The sequence below is a fragment of the Rhea pennata genome, chromosome 17 (assembly GCF_028389875.1).
Source record: "Rhea pennata isolate bPtePen1 chromosome 17, bPtePen1.pri, whole genome shotgun sequence".
Taxonomy (NCBI): Eukaryota; Metazoa; Chordata; class Aves; order Rheiformes; family Rheidae; genus Rhea; species Rhea pennata.
The window spans coordinates 15,296,768-15,316,018 of record NC_084679.1 but is presented as its reverse complement, the minus strand read 5'-3'; the positions used below and the strand labels follow the sequence as shown (position 1 = coordinate 15,316,018).

The following is a 19,251-nucleotide window of genomic DNA, read 5'->3' as shown; positions in this document are numbered from 1 at the left end:
TGGGATGGAGCTCACCTCTCTGGGATACACTGGGGACCCACGGCAGCTGCACACAGCCAAACACCTGCCATAGACCAAAGGCCACTTCCATTTCTCTGGCAGATTGGATCTTTGACCTCTGGTGTGCAAAATAAGAGCCAAACCGCTCCCATACAGCCACTAAGCAAGCAGCAAAGACTGGGCCTTGGAAGGAATTTAGTAAATCGCTTTGCAGGCAATTATCCCAACAGTAAGCATCATCTGCAGAAGGCCAATTGCCCAGGCTCAGCTGCTAATACAAACGTACAGGATTTGGGGCTGACTGTTTTGGTTGTGCCATGCAGAGATGACCAAATTGTGGGAAGGGTAGCAAGATACCAACAGCACCTCATGGCCACGATGCCCCCGCTGCTGTGCTCTCCTTGGGATGGGGTGGCTCAGCTCTGGCAGGGAAACACCATGGCAGGATGTGTGGGCAGCCCTCCAGTCTGCCAGACCCATGGCTATACTTTCAATCCCCAAGGCCAGGATACCTGCAATGCCAGGCTGGCTGTAGACAGCATCACCCATATAGGCTGCCCTGTCCTGCCAGCACCGGCACAGTATTCAGTACAGTACCAGACTACTCCACTACTCCAAGTCCCAACTTTGATTTTTGAATGGATTCCCCAGGTTTCCTTTATGCAGGGGAATCACCAAGCATGGATTCACCAAGGGGAAATCCTGCTTAACCAATCTGATAGCCTTCTATGATAGCATAACTGGCTGGGTAGATGAGGGGAGAGCAGTGGACGTTGTGTACCTTGACTTCAGCAAGGCTTTTGACACTCTCTCCAATAACATCCTCCTAGGTAAGCTCAGGAAGTGTGGGTTAGATGAATGGACGGTGAGGTGGACTGAGAACTGGCTGAAAGGCAGAGCTCAGAGGGTTGTCATCAGTGGCACAGAGTCTAGCTGGAGGCCTGTGGCTAGTGGAGTCCCCCAGGGCTCAGTACTGGGTCCCATCCTGTTCAGCTTCTTCATCAGTGACCTGGACAAAGGCACAGAGTGCCTCCTCAGCAAGTTTGTGGACGATACCAAGCTGGGAGGAGTGGCTGATGCATCAGAAGGCTGTTCTGCCATTCCGAGAGACCTGGAGAGCTGGGCAGAGAGGAACCTCCTGAGGTTCAACAAGGGCAAGTGCAGAGTCCTGCATCCAGGGAGAAACAACTCCATGAACCAGTACAAGCTGGGGGCTGGCCTGCTGGAGAGCAGCTCTGCAGAAAAGGACTCGGGAGTACTGGTGGACAACAAGTTCACTATGAGCCAGCAATGTGCCCCTGTGGCCAAGAAGGCTAACAGTGTCCTTGGGTGCATTAGAAAGCGTGTTGCCAGCAGGTCAAGGGAGGTGATCCTGTCCCTCTACTCAGCCCTTGGGAGGCCACATCTCGAGTACTCCATCCAGTTCTGGGCTCCCCAGTACAGCTGCTGGAGAGAGTCCAGCATAGGGCTATGAAGATGATCAGAGGACTGGAGAATCTGCCCTGTGAGGAACGGCTGCGAGAGCTGGGCCTCTTTAGCCTGGAGAAGAGAAGGCTGAGGGGGAATCTTATCAATGTGTGTAAGTCCCTGAAGGGAGGGTGCCAAGGGGATGGGGACAAACTCTTCTCAGTTGTCCCATGCGACAGGACTAGAGGCAATGGGCACACACTGAACCACAGGAAATTCTGTCTGAATATGAAGTGTCTTAACTGTGAGAGTGACAGAGCACTGGAAGAGGTTGCCCAGAGAGCTTGTGGTGTCTCCTTCTCTGGAGATATTCAAAACCCGCCTGAATGTGATCCTGTCTAACATGCTCTAGGTGACTCTGCTTGAGCAGGGGGATTGGACTAGATAATCTCCAGAAGTCCCTTCCAACCTTACCCATTTGTGATTCCATGATTCTGTGAGAGGTGTGACTTGCTGCATATCTTCGTGCTTAGAGTCAACATCACAGAGTCCAACACCCCAGAGGACCTTCCCCCTGGCTGTTCTCCACCTTTTCCTCCAGACTCCAGGAAGGATCCACTAGCCTGCTTGCAGGCCCTGAGTGCTAGCTGTAGGTCCTAGACAAGACAAATACTGCAGAACTGCTTTTTGATGTTGGGGGGAGCTTTGGGGCAGTAAGGCTCAGCTGATGGTATTTAGCTGGCCCCTGGGCTGATGCTCAATCTGAGCCAGAGCAGTACAGGCAGAGAAAAGGGCCCAGGTCCCATGGGTGGCTTCTGCTTATGTGAATGCCTAACTCCTACTGTGCTCTCTGCTTGTGTCCCAGGCCCCAGGGTGGACTTCAACCTCCTCCTTTTGACTCTGGCTTCACTTTTCCCTGTGTTCATCAGGCTGATCTGCTTGTCCTGGGGCCAGGATAAGTGGCAGTGTCTTGCATGCCACACTGGCTCCTGGTCCTCTGCCTCTGCCATATTCTGTTCTCAGAGCCTGTGCTGAGCTTTAGGTGCTGACTCAGATGCTTCCTCTGTCTGGCATTAGAGTTCTCCTTGGGTCAGGGCAGACCTGCGAAGCAACAGTGGCTGTTCATTGGTGCATGTAGTTTTGTAGAAGCCAAGGCCAAGGGAGTCATTCAGTAATCCAATCTGCTCTCCCAAATCATGTTGCCTGCGGAAGGCCATCTGCTCTCCCTGGAACTGGACTAGTAAGCAGCAGGGCCACCTCTCCCTCTCTGGAGCACTCTTGGGAAGCTATGGAGTATCTTGAGTACTCAGGCCTCAAATCAGAACTACCCTCCCCCTTTCCATCAGTAGTTAAAGCAGTGTGGCCATGCCATGGGGATACCAGAGAGCTGTTCTGGGAAGGGATGCTACCATCCTAGGCATAGCACTAGCCCAGACCACAAGGCCAGTCACTGTCTGAACAGGGAATGAAATGTCTCTGTTCCTCATCTGCCAGAGCAGATGGACCTGAATGTCCCTGGTCATGTCCTGTCCTTTCTGCCTTGCCACCCGCCTGGCTTCTGAGCCACTGCTAGGCAAGCTGAAGGGCTGGAGTAAGTTGCACAGGGCTCAGATCCCATTATCTGTGGGCTGCTGGTGGGGATAGAGGGTACTGCAGGACAGGGACTGAAGGTGTGCTCTGATGCTGGGGCCTATTCCTGCAGAGCTGACAAGGCTTGGTGAACAGCACTGGGCAACTGACTCCACCATGCTGGCTACTCTCGGCTCCATGCCCCGTTCTGTGGGGGTTGGGGTTACTTGTACAGACCTGCAGGTTGGAATAGAAGAGAATCTGCAGGGCAGTAAGATGAAGATAAGCAGCTGCATACCTTCCATCTTCCCAGAATGAACTGTCCTCCCCATGTCACTGTGCCATGAGCATGGCAGAGCTGCAAGATGAAGAGGTGGGCTGGTTCTTCTCACAGCACTGGGGCAGGCACAGTGCCATGTCCTCCCCCAGCCCAGGGGCACACAGAGGGCCTTGAGCCAGAGTGGGAGACTGGGCTGGCAGGAAAGGCAGGGTTGTTGTGGAGAAGGGCTGAGGTGCATGAGAGGAAGAGAAGACATTGGAGTGTCCCCATAACTCTGGCACTCATCAAGCCTTGGAATAGTTGGAGATGTCTTTGGCAGAGGAACTGCACATTCGCACCTCCAGCCCTATAAAAGCCCATTTGTCAGCATCGAGTTCATGACTGGCCACCACCTGTCAAAGCAGTGGCCCTCAGGGGTCAGGTCTCTTTGGCCCAAAGGGACCCACTGACACCCCCAGGCCTGCTTTCCCCAGGGCTATGCACCACATCCTCGCCCAGGCTGAATGTCCCCCATGTCCACTCCACAGCAGCGAAGCACAGCTGCTTGGATGGCTGCTGGGCATGGGACTCCTCTTGTCCTTTACTGCGCTTGTCTTTCAGAGGACAAGGTACCCTCTGCACATGCATTGCTCCAGGACTTGGAGCTGGAGGGGACTGTTCCCTTGGCATAGCAGCACTCGTAGGCCCCTCTGTGTGCTGGTTTGGGGTGAGCTGTGTGCCCAGGCTCTGTGGGGTAGCAGCATCTCACAGCTCTTTGCCCCCAATGTCCTGGGCAGAGTAGCAAGAAAAGGGCCTGCCAGGCCTCTCCAATGGCATCATCAGGCTACTGGCTGCAGTCAGGTATGCCACAAAGCCAGCCCCAGGGCTGGGATCCACCTACATCCAAGCTGGGATGGGGCCTGGAAATGAGGGCAGCACCAGGCAAGCTTTCTCCACAGTTCCTGATACACAGCCAGGAGGAAATCCCACCCAGAGCTGTGAGAGACACAGGCAGTCAGATCTTGTCTCTGATGGTCTCCCATCCCATGTTTAGGCAGGAGCTGGATGGGGCATGGACCTAATTCAAGCTCCCTGCATGGCTGGAGGCCAGCAGCCCCCTCTCACCCTTCCCCAGCCCACGGCAAGTGTGGCACAGCATCCACTGCTGCGGCGTGGGTTGCTCTCACGGGAGACTTGGGAAATGCCGTAGGGAGCACTGTAGCTGCTGGATGCGAGCCTCTGCTGCCCCGTGTCCCTGGGAAAACAGCCCTGCCCTTCCCTGCCCAGCCCTGCCCTGCCGTCCTGTGCCCTCCTCAGGAGAGAAAATCCGGGAGGAGGAGGGCAGCGAGGGGGGGAGGGGGAAGAACTGCAGCCAAGAAGGGTTAAAAAAAGCAAGAGCAGGCAGAAGGGGGAAAGGGAGCTAATGAGAAAGGAGAAAGAAAGAGGAGAGTTTTGGAAGAGGCTGAAGAAATCGTAGCGTGCCGAATCCCTGCAGGCCAGAGCAGGACCCTGCAGCCAGAGGCCCCCGGGGGAGGACGCCGGGCTGCGGGCCGAGGGCCTGCCGGGCCGGGGAGGCAGAGCCCGGCGCCCGTCAACGCCGGGCCGGCGCAGCCTGCCTGACGTCATGTGGTGCTTTCGGTTTTTCGGGAAGCGGCGGAGGCTGGAGCGCTGCGGACGAAGGCCCACGAGAGCCAGCGACGCGCAGGGCCTGCCCGCTCCGGACAGCTGCCCGCTTCGCTGGGGCTGCCCCACGCGCAGGCTATGGGCCTCAGGTTTTCACAGCAGTCAGCAGAAGGCACCATGGAGCAGTTTACAGCCTCAGCGCCCACCTTCCACGTCAGCATTAAGGGTCTGTGGGGCAGAGAGTTTTACCTACCTGTGCGTTTGGATGACACAGTGGAAGAGCTAAAGGCTAGGATGCACCCCGCGCCTGATCAGGTGAGGCTGATTTATGGAGGCAGAGAGATGGAGGATAACAAGCGTCTGCGGGACTATGGAGTAACCCCCAACTGCGTTATATATTATGTATTAAGATGTAAGTATGGGGCGGTACGGGGGGAAGTGGGCAAGGGTCTGCCCGGCAGTGGGGAAGGCTGGGGGCAGGTCCGACATCTCTCCAGGAGGCAGGCGCCCCAGGGAAGCAGGCCAGGAGGCTCCCAATGAGCACACGGCAGCAGGGAGGTGCACGGCTGCGCGGGGAGGGTCCAGGCGGATGCAGACGCGCGTCTTGCGCAAAACAGCTGCCATGGCATGTGTGTGGTTGAAATAAGGAGGAACAATAGGGACCAGGGACGGGCATAGACCACAGGGAAGACTGAGAAGGACTCTGCTCGTGGAAGCTAAGCAAGAAGTCCGTATTCTGCAGGGCAGAGAGCATGCACATGCTCACGGGGAGGAGAGGTGGCAGCTGCGCCCACATCAGCCCTGCAGTGAGCTGCTCTCCTGTGATGAGTAGTTAGTTGGCAGGTCAGGCCAGATGCCTGGCACCCAGCAGCCCCTGCGAGTGGGACAAAACACACAGAAAGAGGCTTCACAGCAAAGGGGTGAAGAGCAGGAAGAGGATGGGCAGAATGGGAAATGGTGGAGGGGGAGGACACTTCTCTTGGCATGGCCTGGGCCCTGAGCTCTCTTCTGCCTTGTGTTACTGTTGTGCAGTGCGTGGTGGTAGCTTGGAAGCCATTGGAAGTGGTATTTCTTCAGGTAAGTTCATGTCCCCATTCTTGCTTCAGGGCTGAGGCTGACAATCTGGTGCAGTGGGGCTGGTAGAGGAGGACAGTCCTTGCAGGGACTCAGTTTGCTGCAAGGTGGTAACTACGTCACTGTCACAGTGCCTAAGAAGGACGTGGATGCTGTGGTAAATGTAGGAGCATGTGGCATTACGAGAGGGGACCAGTGCTGCTTATAGCATAGGGAAGGTTAGGTGAAGCCTGTCCCTGCAACAGCTTCTTCTGTAGAACACGGGCCAAAAATTACAGTGATTTTCCTCTTGTTCCAACCACAGAAATACAAGAAGAATCTCAGTCCCCTTCTGCACTTCTGACAGATGAAGCCTCAGGGAATACAGAGGTGAGTTGTTGCAAGAAATGCAGCTTGAAGCCCGAGACTGTAGTTAGGAGGACCCTGGGGCTGGGGAAGAGGCCAGAATGACTGTAGCACTCTGGGCCAAGCCATGGGAACCCTCATGCAACAGTTCACAGCCATCACTGGGGACAGTGGCGTCCCTTGATGCCCAGTGATGCCACAGTATTGTGTTTGGTGGCAGGAGCTGATCCAAGCTGCCCTCGGTGCTAATAAAGGGACCTGACCCTGAGGACACACCAGACTGGCACAACTGCTTAATGCTAGCCTGTTCCCCCCCTGGAGGAATCGCTGTCAGTGTCAGCACTATGCATAACGTTGTTGACGTTGCTGATGTTGTCAGAAAGCCTTATCTTGTGCCTCCTTAAAAGCGGTTTCTACTACTGTAGGAAAGCAAGGAGGCGGTGCTGCTGGGCTCTCCAGAACAGGAAGAATGCCACTGTAAGAGGCAGGTAAGGGCTCTCCAGCCACAGCTATGCCATAACTGCCAGCTTTACCATTCCTTGCAGGGCACTGTCTTACTCCAAGAAAGCGGCATAGCAGTAAGATTGGGGCTGACTTCAACAGTAATGTGGAAAATTTAATATACCTTCACAACCTCTTATTCACTATAATTCTTCAACCTGCAGAAGTGTCTTTTCATTATGCTAACTCAGCATGCATCACCCCAGTTTTCAAGTTCATCAAAAGACAATTTCTATTCACTAGAATCTAGAATTTATTTTCTGTGCTAAATATTTCATCTGTCTATGTTTTCTCTCTGCTGATAAACTATGGCAGAAAAGGAACAGCCCAGGATTTATTCATGAGAAACACAGCAGCCAACAAATTTTTTCCTCTCAGGAAAAAAAAATGCTATCTGGAATTCCCTTTTTTTGAAAAATACAACTTAAAAATCAGTGTGTAAAAATGTAGTTGTGGGGCTCTAAGAACTGCTTGCATATCCACTCATTATTCTTCCTACTGCTGAATGGGGAAAAAAATGGTATCTTCCCATCCCCAAGCATGTTGAGTTGCTGCCGGTAATGTCTACTCCTCTTTGGTGTGGCTTGTGTGCAGGATTTATCTGGCACACTTTGCCTTTACCATAGCAATGGTTATCGCCTTTAAAGGGCTCATGAGCCTGCACATCAGCACATGGCCTATGTGTCGCAGACATGCCCAGTTCTTGTTTCAGATCTTAGGGGAGATGAGTTGCTAGTCAATGACTTTTGCAACCTCTTCATTGACAACGGTGATGCTTTTCTGGGCACCAGATAGAAACTTCTGTGGTCCCTTGTTTTGAAGGGGTAAAAGCAGTATCATATACTTGACGTCTGTTCTGAACAGTGAAGAAGCAGAGAAGTAACTTCACTATGGCAGAAGTTTTGTTGCTCCTGCTGCTGCTTGTGAGGCTCTGCGCCCATGGGCCAAGCTGCATCACGCTTTGCAATTCCCAGCACCCTCTCCTATAAGAAACATCCAGTATGCAACATCCCATTCAATCCCAAACTAGCTAGCATCACTTGTGTTACAGGCCCTTACAGAAGTGACGCCAGAGATGGTCCAAACCTCTCCAAAGAGCCACATCTATTATCGGTAAGAGCTCTTGGTCAAAGCAGAAACACCCTTCTACAGCCCCAGACATGCATGGCCTAACCTTGTTCTCCCCTCCTGTTTGCAGAGCTCACTTTCCTGGAGCAGGCTCCTTCCAGTGTTCTGTAACAGGCCTTGGCTTTGAGGTGAACTCGGCAGTGACTATCCAGTACAGATATGCCTCCTGGAACAAGCATCTGAGTGCAGATGACCAAGAGGAATGGGTCATCACCGGACCCTTGTTCCACATCAAGGTGCATCCTGGAGCTGTGGGTGCTGTGCATCTCCCCCATTTTGTGTGCCTAACAGGTAGAACAGCTGCAGAGATGTGCTTCCTTCAACTCATTCTGTTGAACTCAGCCAACTCTCAACTGTCAGCCACAACAATTCTCCCAGACCAGCTTTTCTCAGGCCTTCTTACACTCTCCTGTCACCTCGCCCATGGGATTCCTCCAGCATGTGCCCTGAAAGGGGCCTGCCCAATGCAGTGATTTAGAAAGATGACTCCTCAGGGAGATGCCCTAGGACCTCTCCAGGCAGGTTTATGACCAAATTCTTCTTTCTCTCAGAAGCCCTCTGTGCTCCCTTTGCTTTGCTGTTCTTCAACCTTTCTGTTAATCTCCACTCACTTTTTACTAAACCTTTGCAGTGGTCCCTTCCCTGGCACTGCAGCCCCAGCTCCTGCTTTGTTCTCACATCTTCTATTTCTTCTCCCCATTCCTACCTTTCTCCCATCCCCTTCTGAACACTTCCCCCTGTTCTCCCAGCTGCTGTGATAACCCACAGGGATTACCCCAGTTCAGCTGCACATCAAGCCTCTGAGTCCCTCTGAGAGATTTTCTCAGTCCTCTGTGCCTATTATAGCAGTAGATGGCCACAGGCAACTATCACCATCCTTGCTCTCCTCTGCTGTGACAAGAGCTAGTCACCTTCTTCAGTTCACAGGCTGGACTATCTCAGTATCAAGAGAACAACTGCAATAGAATAGAATTGGTCTGGATAGAACAGTAAGTGGAATTAAATTGTTGGTTTTCACCCAGGTGAACAGTGAACATGAGGAGCCAAAAGGCTTCGATCTGGATCCTCTGTTCTGCAATGTCCTGTTAATGAGCCCAGAAGGAGGACTGTCACTGCAAGTAGTGCTAAGCTGGGGCTGGACTGCACAACAGAGCAGAGCCATCTCAGTCTGGCCTGGCTGGGCTGCAGTGCCCTTTCACAGGCAGCAGTATGTGCTGGCAGAGGGCATTTCTTCCTGGCAAACCTGTGCCCTCTTAGCTGAAACAGAGCATACCACAAAAGTAATTTCTTGCTGCATGGCTCCAACTCCTGTCCAGGACCTGGCAAAAACAGCTGTGTCAGCCAAGAAGTAGGTCTATACACTCATCATTGACACAATTGTATGAAGCAAAATCATGTAATTATATTAATTTATCAAGTTTTATGTTAATCTGTCAGGTTAATAGCAAAATGTGAAGACATTCAAAGAGATAGAAGTAGGGTGACTGAGCAGCAGTAGACCTCTCTGCCACAGGAAACAGTCATCCTGCAGTGCTGGAAGTTTGCTAGGGATGTCACCCTAGTTGAGGATGCTCTGGTGATCAAAACTTAGGATCACCCATAATGCAGTAACAGATTTCCTCACAGTATTTGGTGGTGTGACATGTGTACAGAGAATGCTGGACTCCACGGTTGCCATCTGAGGATTTTCATGGTCCTAAATTCCCATCTCTGATTTAGTTTTCTGAACCCACAGTGAGTTTGCCAAAGGCCTACAATTCCCTGCAGGGCAGAACCCCACAAAGCCCAGGACACAGATGGCCCCTAAAGCAGACCATGCCATTTTGTATGGGAGTATGTCTTCCTTCTGCTGCTAAAGTCTTAAATAGAAAGAAGTAACATAGCATTAGGAAAACAAAACAGAACCTTGTTGCTTTTCCTCTCTTGCAGAAGGTGTAGATGTCAGCAACTGCAGAATTGCCCATTTTAAATCTGGGAGGATGACCGCTGAGAAACCAACACAGCTGAATGCTTTCTATGCTGTCCTGGAAAATCCCAGCTTTTCACTGCTTGGTGTGTTTTGGCGAAGGTTACGTTCAACCTTAAATTCACTCCCCATGCATTCCTTGGTGCTGATCTTTCAGCAGCTCAGAGCTGCAGATACAACTCTTCACCTCTACCTGATCCCAGATGATAACTCTGTGAAGCAGGTAAGATGGAGGAAACATAATTGGTTTACAAAAAGGATGACATATGGGGTGGCTGCAGTAACAGGGACTGGATTTGGTACGTGGGGATCCCTCCTAGTTTTGTTCCGGTGTTCAGCATGAACAGGTATAATCTGCTCCAGACATTAGGCAGTTTGAGGCAGAGCAAGACCATGAGAGGAGGAACGCAGATCTTACCTGATTAGACCAGCATACCAGGGAAGAGCTAGCACTGCAGTGTCAGTCAGCAAGGGAATGGGAAAAAAAACAATGTGCTAACCACTGATGAAGTACAAAAGACCAAAAGCTTTTAAGATAATATTTGTGTGATATTTTTGCCTATTTTTCTGTGGATACAAGATTTAGGTAACTGCATTGTCACCCTGTTTGAACACCCATCTGTCCTCCCCCAAGCTCATGGTTCCACTCCAGCCAGATTTGGCAGAAGGACAGAGGTCTCCCAAGAGTGACCCTCTGCAGAAGACTCTATTAATGCCACAGCAGGGAAGACAGTGAGATGTGTCATGCAGATATATGCTGTCTTTTTGAGAACCGACAAACAGAAAGGATCGACCTTTCCTGCTCAGTCCTTCCTTTTATTCCGCAGTCACCCATCTGGAACTTCCGCCAGAGGATAGTGTTGTAGTGTTTTTCTTTGGAATAACTTAAACTTAACTGTAACTTAGCTTGGCAATGGAGGTGGTGTGCTCCCATATACAGCACTGCAAATCCTCCTGGCTCCCCTGACACACCTGCTAGAGCAGGGAGAATACAATCTCTGCTAATACTCACTAGACTAAGGCAAGGGCACTAAGCTGAGATGGAAGCTGGTCTTGCTTCTATTAAGTGCTGTTAAAATTTCCATGCCCCTCAAAGTTCACTGCTAGCCAAGGTTCATGCCTCACACCCTCAAGAAAGCAATTACATATCAGTTCCTTATTTTAACCACTGTATATCCGAGAAAGAGCATGGAACTCAGAGCACTGATGACCTATATTTTATCCTTTCAATTCCTCCTCTCATATGAACTCAGCTGCCTATTAGAGATAAACACAGATCTGTACCAGCAGACATGTCACAGGAGCCAAGGTCCCTGCTCCTTTAAACTGAACTAATTAATTCACAGCGTGAGAATCATTAGCAAATTTTACAGCTAGTGGAAACACTTGTAGCCCTCTGCAGCCCTGTAGAGGAGCAGAGCAGATTTAGGAACTACTAGCTGCTGCCATGCGCAGCAATAACAGACTGTGTATCAGATGTTCTCCTGTTTTGTGCAGGCCCTTATTTCACAGAGTGACCTTAAAATATCTTGCATGCATTCCAGGTTAGGTCCTAGAAGCAGCCGGTGTGCAGTAGTGTAATTGTGACAGAGCTGACAGGCCCCAAAACACAGCACTGCCTGTAATACACATTCAGCTGCGTGTCCTGACTAGGTCCATCTCTTAATCCTCTTAATTTTCAAAGGGTAGTGAGAGCTACTTACCGATCATAGCTCTTTTTTGTACCTCTCAAAAGTGATGCTTGACATTTACAGGCCATTGAAAAACAAGAAACGAACTGGAATTCAAGGCTTATTCCCAAGCCTTCTCCCCAGAGCCCTCTGGTCTTTGGCTGCAGTTATCAAGTCTGCAGTACACCTCATGTGGTGATAACACCTGAAGTAAGTGAGATTGTTTCTCTTCTGAAGTAAAACAAAAAAAAAATCAAAAGTCTGTGTCTCCAGCCATGCTACCAAATCTGTATTATTAGGTTTCAGAGCCATAGAAGCAGTAAGCTATATTGGTTACAAATGACAAAGATATTTCATGATATGCATTCCAACAGATACCATGAGATAGATCATGGAGTCCACCCCAAAGCCATGCTGGTAAGGTTATAAAGGTTCTGCTTGTTTTTTCTCTATGGCAGGAATCACAATGTGGGACTTGTCACACTTATTGTAGCTGCTTATCAAGAAGGAATTTCAGATATACTGGTTCTGGTATAGTCCCAAGTCTTTCATCTTGTCTGCAGTGGGTTTACTTCAGAATAGGAGCAGGACCATAGAGACTCTTTTCTTACCTCTGTTGCCATGATGTGACATGACCTCTTCCTTTGAGGGAACTCAGCTCAAGGACTTCTGTTTTTGAACACTGTGTTCTGTGGCAATCAGATCATAATGGCTGGAAAAAATCAGAATGTGGTTACTTTTTTGCACAGGAATTTGTGATTTCCTGAGAGCAGTGGTGACAATCCAATGTCACATCCATGGCTGGTTACCAAAACCTTCTCCTTTCATGGGTCTGTAGTGCAGTATAATCATGATAAGAATCACAATGTTTGAGGCTGGATGGGACCTTTGAGGTTTTCAATACTCAGCTAGGCATAGCTATTGCTGAGCAGATCTAGAGTAGGCAATGATCCTAGTTTTGAGCAGGATGTCAAATTAGACATTACAGAGGTCCCTTCCAAACAACATTTCTTGTATTGATAGCACAGCAGAGCCCTTACTTTTGTATTTTCATTTGTTTTTTTCCCCCCTTCCTGGTATGGCCAATAAACACAGGATAGCTTATATAAAATCACTGCAGCTCCATGTGATGAGAGTCTCACCTTGCTTCTTTTCTTTACAGCCACTCTTGCCATTTTGCTACAAGAGTCCAAAGCAACAGCAGTTCTTTATTGAGATCTACATCAGAAATATGGCAGATGAAATTTGGTTCCGTATGATAGATAAACGCGATGGCAAACTGGTCTGGAGGGCATCACTGAGATCAGGTAGGAACAGCACATCCATAGGAAAGGAGGAGATGGGGCAATGAGCTGTACTTCTTGCAGGGCAGAATGAGATGCGCAGAAATTCTGATTCAAAATCCACTGACATCTGTAGGCACCCTTCTCTGGAAGTTATCGTGGGCACTAACACTACCATGTCTGTCACTTACACAGTGAGGGGGGCACACAGCCCCCTCACTAGAAAAAGGCAAGGTGCACCATCCAAACAGACTTTATGCATTCTGTGATCACAGTCGTTCATGCTTCCCAGAAAGAAGGTAAACCCCATATATGCAGCAAGTGGCAGGGTTAGAGATGGAGCATGCTAAGAGTCATGTCTGTGTGTAATAATACACAGTAAAACAGTTGAGGTGTGTAGAGATGATGTTCTTGCGTAAGTACTTGAAGAAATGTGGCTGCTCAGAATGCATTCTCTGTTAGGCTAATCTACCTCTAGAAGTAATACTTAAAAATGTACAGAGTCCAGGATCTTTTATTGCTGATTTCTCCAAATATGTCAGGAACATATCTGTGGGTAGGAAATAATGGCTTATGGCTTAGCATAAAATTAAGCACTGAAAAAGGATTTTAGAGAGGGTCTCAATTCCAGTAGTGGTATATTCCAGTAGTGGTAAATTCACTGATATCCCTGCTTTCTCTTTCAGGTGATATTAATCCTCCCAGCTCTGCCTGCAGGACCCTTTCAGGTTAGTACAGTTTTTCAGAGCTGCATTACTAGATTCTGAATCCATTTCTTTGGAACTTACTATCCTTCAGTTTAAAGCAGACACCAGTCTTTTTCTCATCCTTATGATAGTTTCTGGACAAAAAGTCTTAAAAGCTGCAACCTCAACTTTTGTTCCCATACTTCTGCCAGCATGCTCTGCATGCAGGTGACCCTCCAAACTGGTTTGCTTTCCTATATTTCACTGACAGACATTGAATCAGACAGTCTGGCTTCCATACATGCAGATTTGGACACTTCAGCATTATTAGACAGGGGCTTGTCAACTCCTTGTAATGCTCATGGAGTCACCACCCTGAACTAGAGTCTGCCTAAGTGCACCAGAAGGAAAGGATGGAAGGTGAGAGTAAGGCTGGGCCTGGAAATGCTTGTTTGGGTGCAGTCTAGGAGCTGTGTTCTGGGAACAAGTACCCTATAGCACCCTTCAGGCAATGTTGGCTGACATCATTGTCCAGACTGCAGTGGGCCAGACATACCCAAAAAGCTCCTAGGGAGCCTGGTTGATCGAGCTGGGGGGAGCAGCTGAACAGGATGCAGACGGCCAACATGCTGGACACATGCAGAGAAAGCAGCACAAAGGCTGAACATACGCATCCGAACCCTACCATGGAGCTGCTGCCAAAAAGTTGTCCAAAGACAACCAGAGACCCAGGCAGGGAAGAGGACTGAAGGCAGGTTTTGGACAGTGCCTCCCCTCCAACTCTCCCTGGACAGATACCTGCAGATATCAGTGTTGTTTTCCTGATGTCCAGCCTGAGTTGGTAGCTGCCCATTTCAGTCTCTCGTATTAGGAATGAGAGGAGGCTAGCAAGAAGCTGGGAGGTGCTGCCTGAGGTACTGAACCCTAACTTTATTCACTACTCTGCTGCCAGCAGCTGCCTTTTACTAAGGGCAACTTCTTTACAAATCACTTGCAATCCCAAGTGACTTCATAGTTTTGAGTGACTTGTGCTCTGAGTTAAGAGTTCCTAATATTGCAGGGTGAGGAGAAAGAGACAGTAACTTCATCCCCAGACACTGTAGGACTCAGAGGGGACAGTTCTTCAGCAGCTTAAGCTGATCTAAATCAGGACTGCCATGGATCTGACTTCCCTAAATTTTGGCTGTGCGTTCCTGCCCTCCCTGACTCTAGTGCTCCTATCACCAGTGCAGCAGGGTACTCATCCTTTTGGGGGGGGGGATATTTTCTGCTGGCTCAGCCCTCTGAATCCACCTGCTGCCCACTAAATTCCACTGCTGGTGCAGGGGAGAGGATGAGAATACATGGCTGTGGGACAGGAGAAGCAACCCCAAGGTAAATTGATTTAGGATGCTGCGAACTTGTGTCCTTAGCAGTACTGCACTAACCTGGAGCCATCTTGCCACATTCAGCACAGTAACATAGGCTTGGTGTCTGTTAGGTGCAGTCTTCATGAAGGAGCACAAGAATGAGCTTTGTCGTAGGATGGGCAGTATCTCCCCTATTCTGCTACACTTACGGGATGCAGACGTAATCAACAGTGATGAAGAAGAGGAGGTACGAAGTCAAGACACAAGTCGAAAGAAGAACCGCGTTTTGCTGCAGCTAGTTGAGAGAAAAGGACCTGAGGCCCAAGAGCAGGTCTACAAGATTCTCTTGGAAAAAGACCCATTCCTCATGAAAGACTTAGAGAAGTCTAGCTAGGCCAGGAAAAACGGACAGCTTCTGCTACCGCAGTCCAGCATAAGGGAGCAACAGAAGGGTAGTCAGGCAAAAGGAGGGGTTTCTCTTTGCCTGAATCTTAACCTCTTAGTCCAAAATCAGTGACACAAAGCATCAGTTAAAGCCTGCTGAACTTCCTGGTCTCATACCTGCACTATTTAGCTGAATGACTTGCAAGCAAGGGAAGACCACTGTCATGCTGTTCCTCCAGCGAGAAGCTCCTGGAACTAGCCCCAAGGAGAAGAGACCTTGGTTCCTTATCTATCACCACTCCCACAGACCCTTTCGCCACTCTGAGTAGGGCCTTTGCCCTCTCCAGAGGGCCTCCAACCAGCTCCTAGCAGAAAAGCCTCCCATCACAACAGGGTGCTTCAACTTCAACCTCTGTCTTCAAGGTTCTGCAGGATCCTTGGGTGAGCTGCTTTACCACACAGAACTGTTTGCAAAGGAACAAGACAAAGCAAGCCAGTTACGAACACATATCAGTGTGAAACCTCATTTCCTTCCAACTTAATCTTCCCATGTGACCAAAATTCTCTGAAGTAGCAAACAAGCGTTCATTCCCCCAGAAGCAGCCAAGTGATGTAGCACCCCTAGAGAAGCCACAAAAAATAGCAGAGAGATGAGATATAGACTTGTAAAAATCTGAATCTTTAGTAGCTGCTTTACATTAAAAAGAAAGCCAGCAGATTACTTTTAAATCATGTTCTCTGTATCCACACAGAAAGTCCCTTTCAGAATCAGATTTTTTCTGTGTTCCTACTGACAATACTAACAAACTTCATCCTACTGCTATTAAAAATGCACTTTTCCCTGACTTTAAGGTCATGTAAAACTAGGACCTGACATACTTTGGACTTCTTTCACTGCCCACTCTCTGGTCAACTCCCTACTCTCTGGCCACATCATTAGGTGGGGCAGAAGTACCTTTGCCAACAATCTGGCTGACCTGGAGAGTTACCAGTACCCATATGAGGGACTCATGGATAGGGTTGGCAAGCAAAAGCCTTAGGGTGATGTGAACAAAAGGAAACACATAATCAACACTACAGGGCTAAAGGGGGGACAACCTGTTCTAGATGAGCTTGGGCTAGATGATCTCCAGGGATCCCTGCCAGTTTCAACCATTCTCTAATGCTGTGATTCTGTCAAGTGCCAAAGTTCTTCTGTCTCTCTGCTGCTGTCTCTGCAAGGACACTTGCCCTCCCACCAGCTCCACAACTTGTCTGGGTGCCAGGAGTTCTTGTATCTGTCACCAACCTCTACAGCTTGTGTGTGTTTTAAATCACTTACTTAAAGGTTGTGTTGTTCTTGTATCACAATAAACATCCCCTTTCCCTCCAGCATACCACCCTAACTCTATTCATCCCCCTTGCAGTCCCTGCTGTCTCCTCTCATTCTTAAACATTTCCAGTATTTTCGGACTCTTTGCAGAAGTTAAGCTGTCTCCTAGTCATTTTCCTTACCTTGATGTTGCTGTTGTCTTGTTTTCCAGAAAATGCCATGCCAGTGTTCAGGTGTAAACCATGATATGATAGTCTTTTCAGCATGTCTCTTCATCCTTTGTGTAGTCAATGTTGCATTTCCTTTTCTGATCACCACTTTCATCTGTGGTTCCTGCACATATAGGACTAAAACTGTTGGCTCTTCATAGGAAACTATAGTTCCTAAAGATGAGCAGCATAAATAGACACATGTAGCCACACAGAGTCCTGCCTATCCTTGGCACAGGCATATAGGCCTGTTGGAGCAATGCTGTGAGAAAAAGCTTGCAAATAGTTAACAAGACTCAAGGACAAGGGGGAGAGACAAATGCAAAGGATAACCAGCTCCGGCTAAATAACCTTGATGAAACCACAGCGCTTTGAAGAATGTAAGGGCTAGGTAAGACAAAAACAGCAGAATAACCCAGAAGTGACCTTAGGTTCATTAAGGCTTATTAACATATTAAACTACACACCCCTAAGTGAATAATGAGATGGAAATGACACGATAATGATGTTACCGCCTCTTCTTCGCTTCCTCTGCTAATTAACAGGAATGTGAAAGCGCAGAGCGGTTACCTGATGTAATGAAATTGTAACCAATGGAAAGATTTGTATAAAGTACTCCCTGAAAAGTGTGTATAAATCAAGAATGAGAGGGGGAGAAGGTGTGCTAGCTGTGTGGATTTACCACCTAGCCCCCATCTCTGCGCAGAAATGAAATAAACAGATACCTCGACCCTGTGTGTCTATTGGGTGCTTGCACAGCGGGTAACAGAACCCAGATTTTGGGACAACAGTTTGGTGACCCAGGTGGGACTTGCCAGAAGGCCTTGCCCGGATCATCTTGCCGTTCCCGACAGCGGACTGGATCGGATCGAGCTCCAGCGCGCACCGACCTGTTGATCGGGGAGTCCTCCGACCTCCCTCCGAAGTCGGGATGACAAGAGACTCAAAGGTGCAACGCCAACCAGAGATATTTGTGCCAGGGCGAAAGGGGGGTGAATCTCTGGATTGGTGAGTATAAAATTTACTTACTACCATGGAAGATTATGTTGGATTATGTTGCACATAGACACTTGGCAAGGGTTGTCTTAAATTGACCAGAGGGGTCAGAGCCGAGTGCGCACAAAGGTACGGGTATAAAGGTATTTCTAGGTAATAAGGTTGGTATTTCGAGGTAATTGACATGGGATCAAGCCAATCCACGATTCCTCCCTGTAGCCCTTTGGGTTGTGTTTTGGAACACTGGGATATTTTTGGAGGAGATCGGATGACAAAAGAAGGAATGAGAGGATATTGTAATCAGTGGTGGCCAACGTATAAGCTGGACTGTGATGAGCAATGGCCAGAAAATGGGACCTTGAGCTATAACACTATATTACAATTACCGCTGTTTTGCTGCCAGAAGGGGAAGTGGGATGAGATACCCTATGTGGAGGCTTTTATGTCACTATATAGGGAATCAGAAATTCAAAGGGAATGTGAACTGATAAATGAAGAGGAATCTGTAATGGTTGCAATAGAAAAGAAGGAAGAGAGCGGGCAGTGTGCTAACAGAAAAAAATCTGAATGGAGAGGATCAGGAGGATGTACAATCACTGACAGTGCCCCCCTCTTGTGGAAACGATTCCACGTCAGTTGAAGAATCCCCCCCCCCCCCCCCTAGAAAGCAAAGAGTCCAGCCCTGTTTCTGGCCAAACTAGGAGATGCAAACAACCTGTTATGCAGGCTCCTTTGAGGCAAGCAGTGGGACCAGGAGGGCTGCCAGTATTTGTACGTGTTCCTTCTACAACCTCGAATTTACTAAACTGGAAGTAGTCTATTGGAGCATATAGGGAAAATCATGAAAAGCTGCACCAACTTTTGGAGACTATTATGATAACTCATAATCCTAACTGGGGAGATGTGCAGGCACTGTTGAATACTTTCCTGATGGGAGAAGAAAGGAGGCTGGTGACTAATAAGGCAAAAGAAGAGGGTGAGAGAAGGGACAGAAAGGGGGATCCTGAGGTCTATTTACCCACCAGAAAGGATCCAGAGTGGGATCCAAATAGGAACCGGGGTAGGGAGCTATTGAGGCAGTATCAACAGCTAATTTTATACGGGGTTCGGTACGGGGTTCCGAAACCAAAGACTGTATCAAAATTGTATGAAGTAAAGCAAGGGTCTGAAGAAAATCCCTCGGCCTTTTATGAAAGATTATGCAAAACAGCCAGAAAATGGACAGACCTGGATCCAAATGAGGAAACGAATCAAAGACTGTTTAATGTGCTCTTCACTGGCCAGCCAGCTCAGGATATTAGAAAGAAGCTCAGAAGGTAGATGGAGCTGGGGGAATGTCTATTCCACAGCTGATAGAAATAGCGTATAAGGTATAGAATAATCGAGATGAAAAGAGAAAAAGAGAAACACAAAATGGAATGAAACTGCAGGCTTCTCTCCTGGCAGCTATTCAGGGGGGTGAATTCCAAGGCAGGGGCAGGGGAAGTGGG

The 19,251-nt window shown here is 48.9% G+C and overlaps 1 protein-coding gene across 1 annotated transcript; it reads left to right on the top strand.

Annotated features, from left to right (window-relative positions):
• Positions 1–4,896: 4,896 nt before the first annotated feature.
• Positions 4,897–18,754, top strand: LOC134148356 (caspase recruitment domain-containing protein 8-like). The gene is made up of 11 exons (XM_062590336.1): positions 4,897–5,270; positions 5,891–5,935; positions 6,237–6,301; positions 6,703–6,765; positions 7,830–7,891; positions 7,977–8,197; positions 9,836–10,095; positions 11,627–11,752; positions 12,705–12,849; positions 13,512–13,553; positions 14,992–18,754. The coding sequence occupies exons 1-11, from the start codon at positions 4,997–4,999 to the stop codon at positions 15,252–15,254; spliced, it is 1,566 nt and encodes a 521-aa protein (XP_062446320.1). The 5' UTR covers positions 4,897–4,996; the 3' UTR covers positions 15,255–18,754.
• Positions 18,755–19,251: the final 497 nt, after the last annotated feature.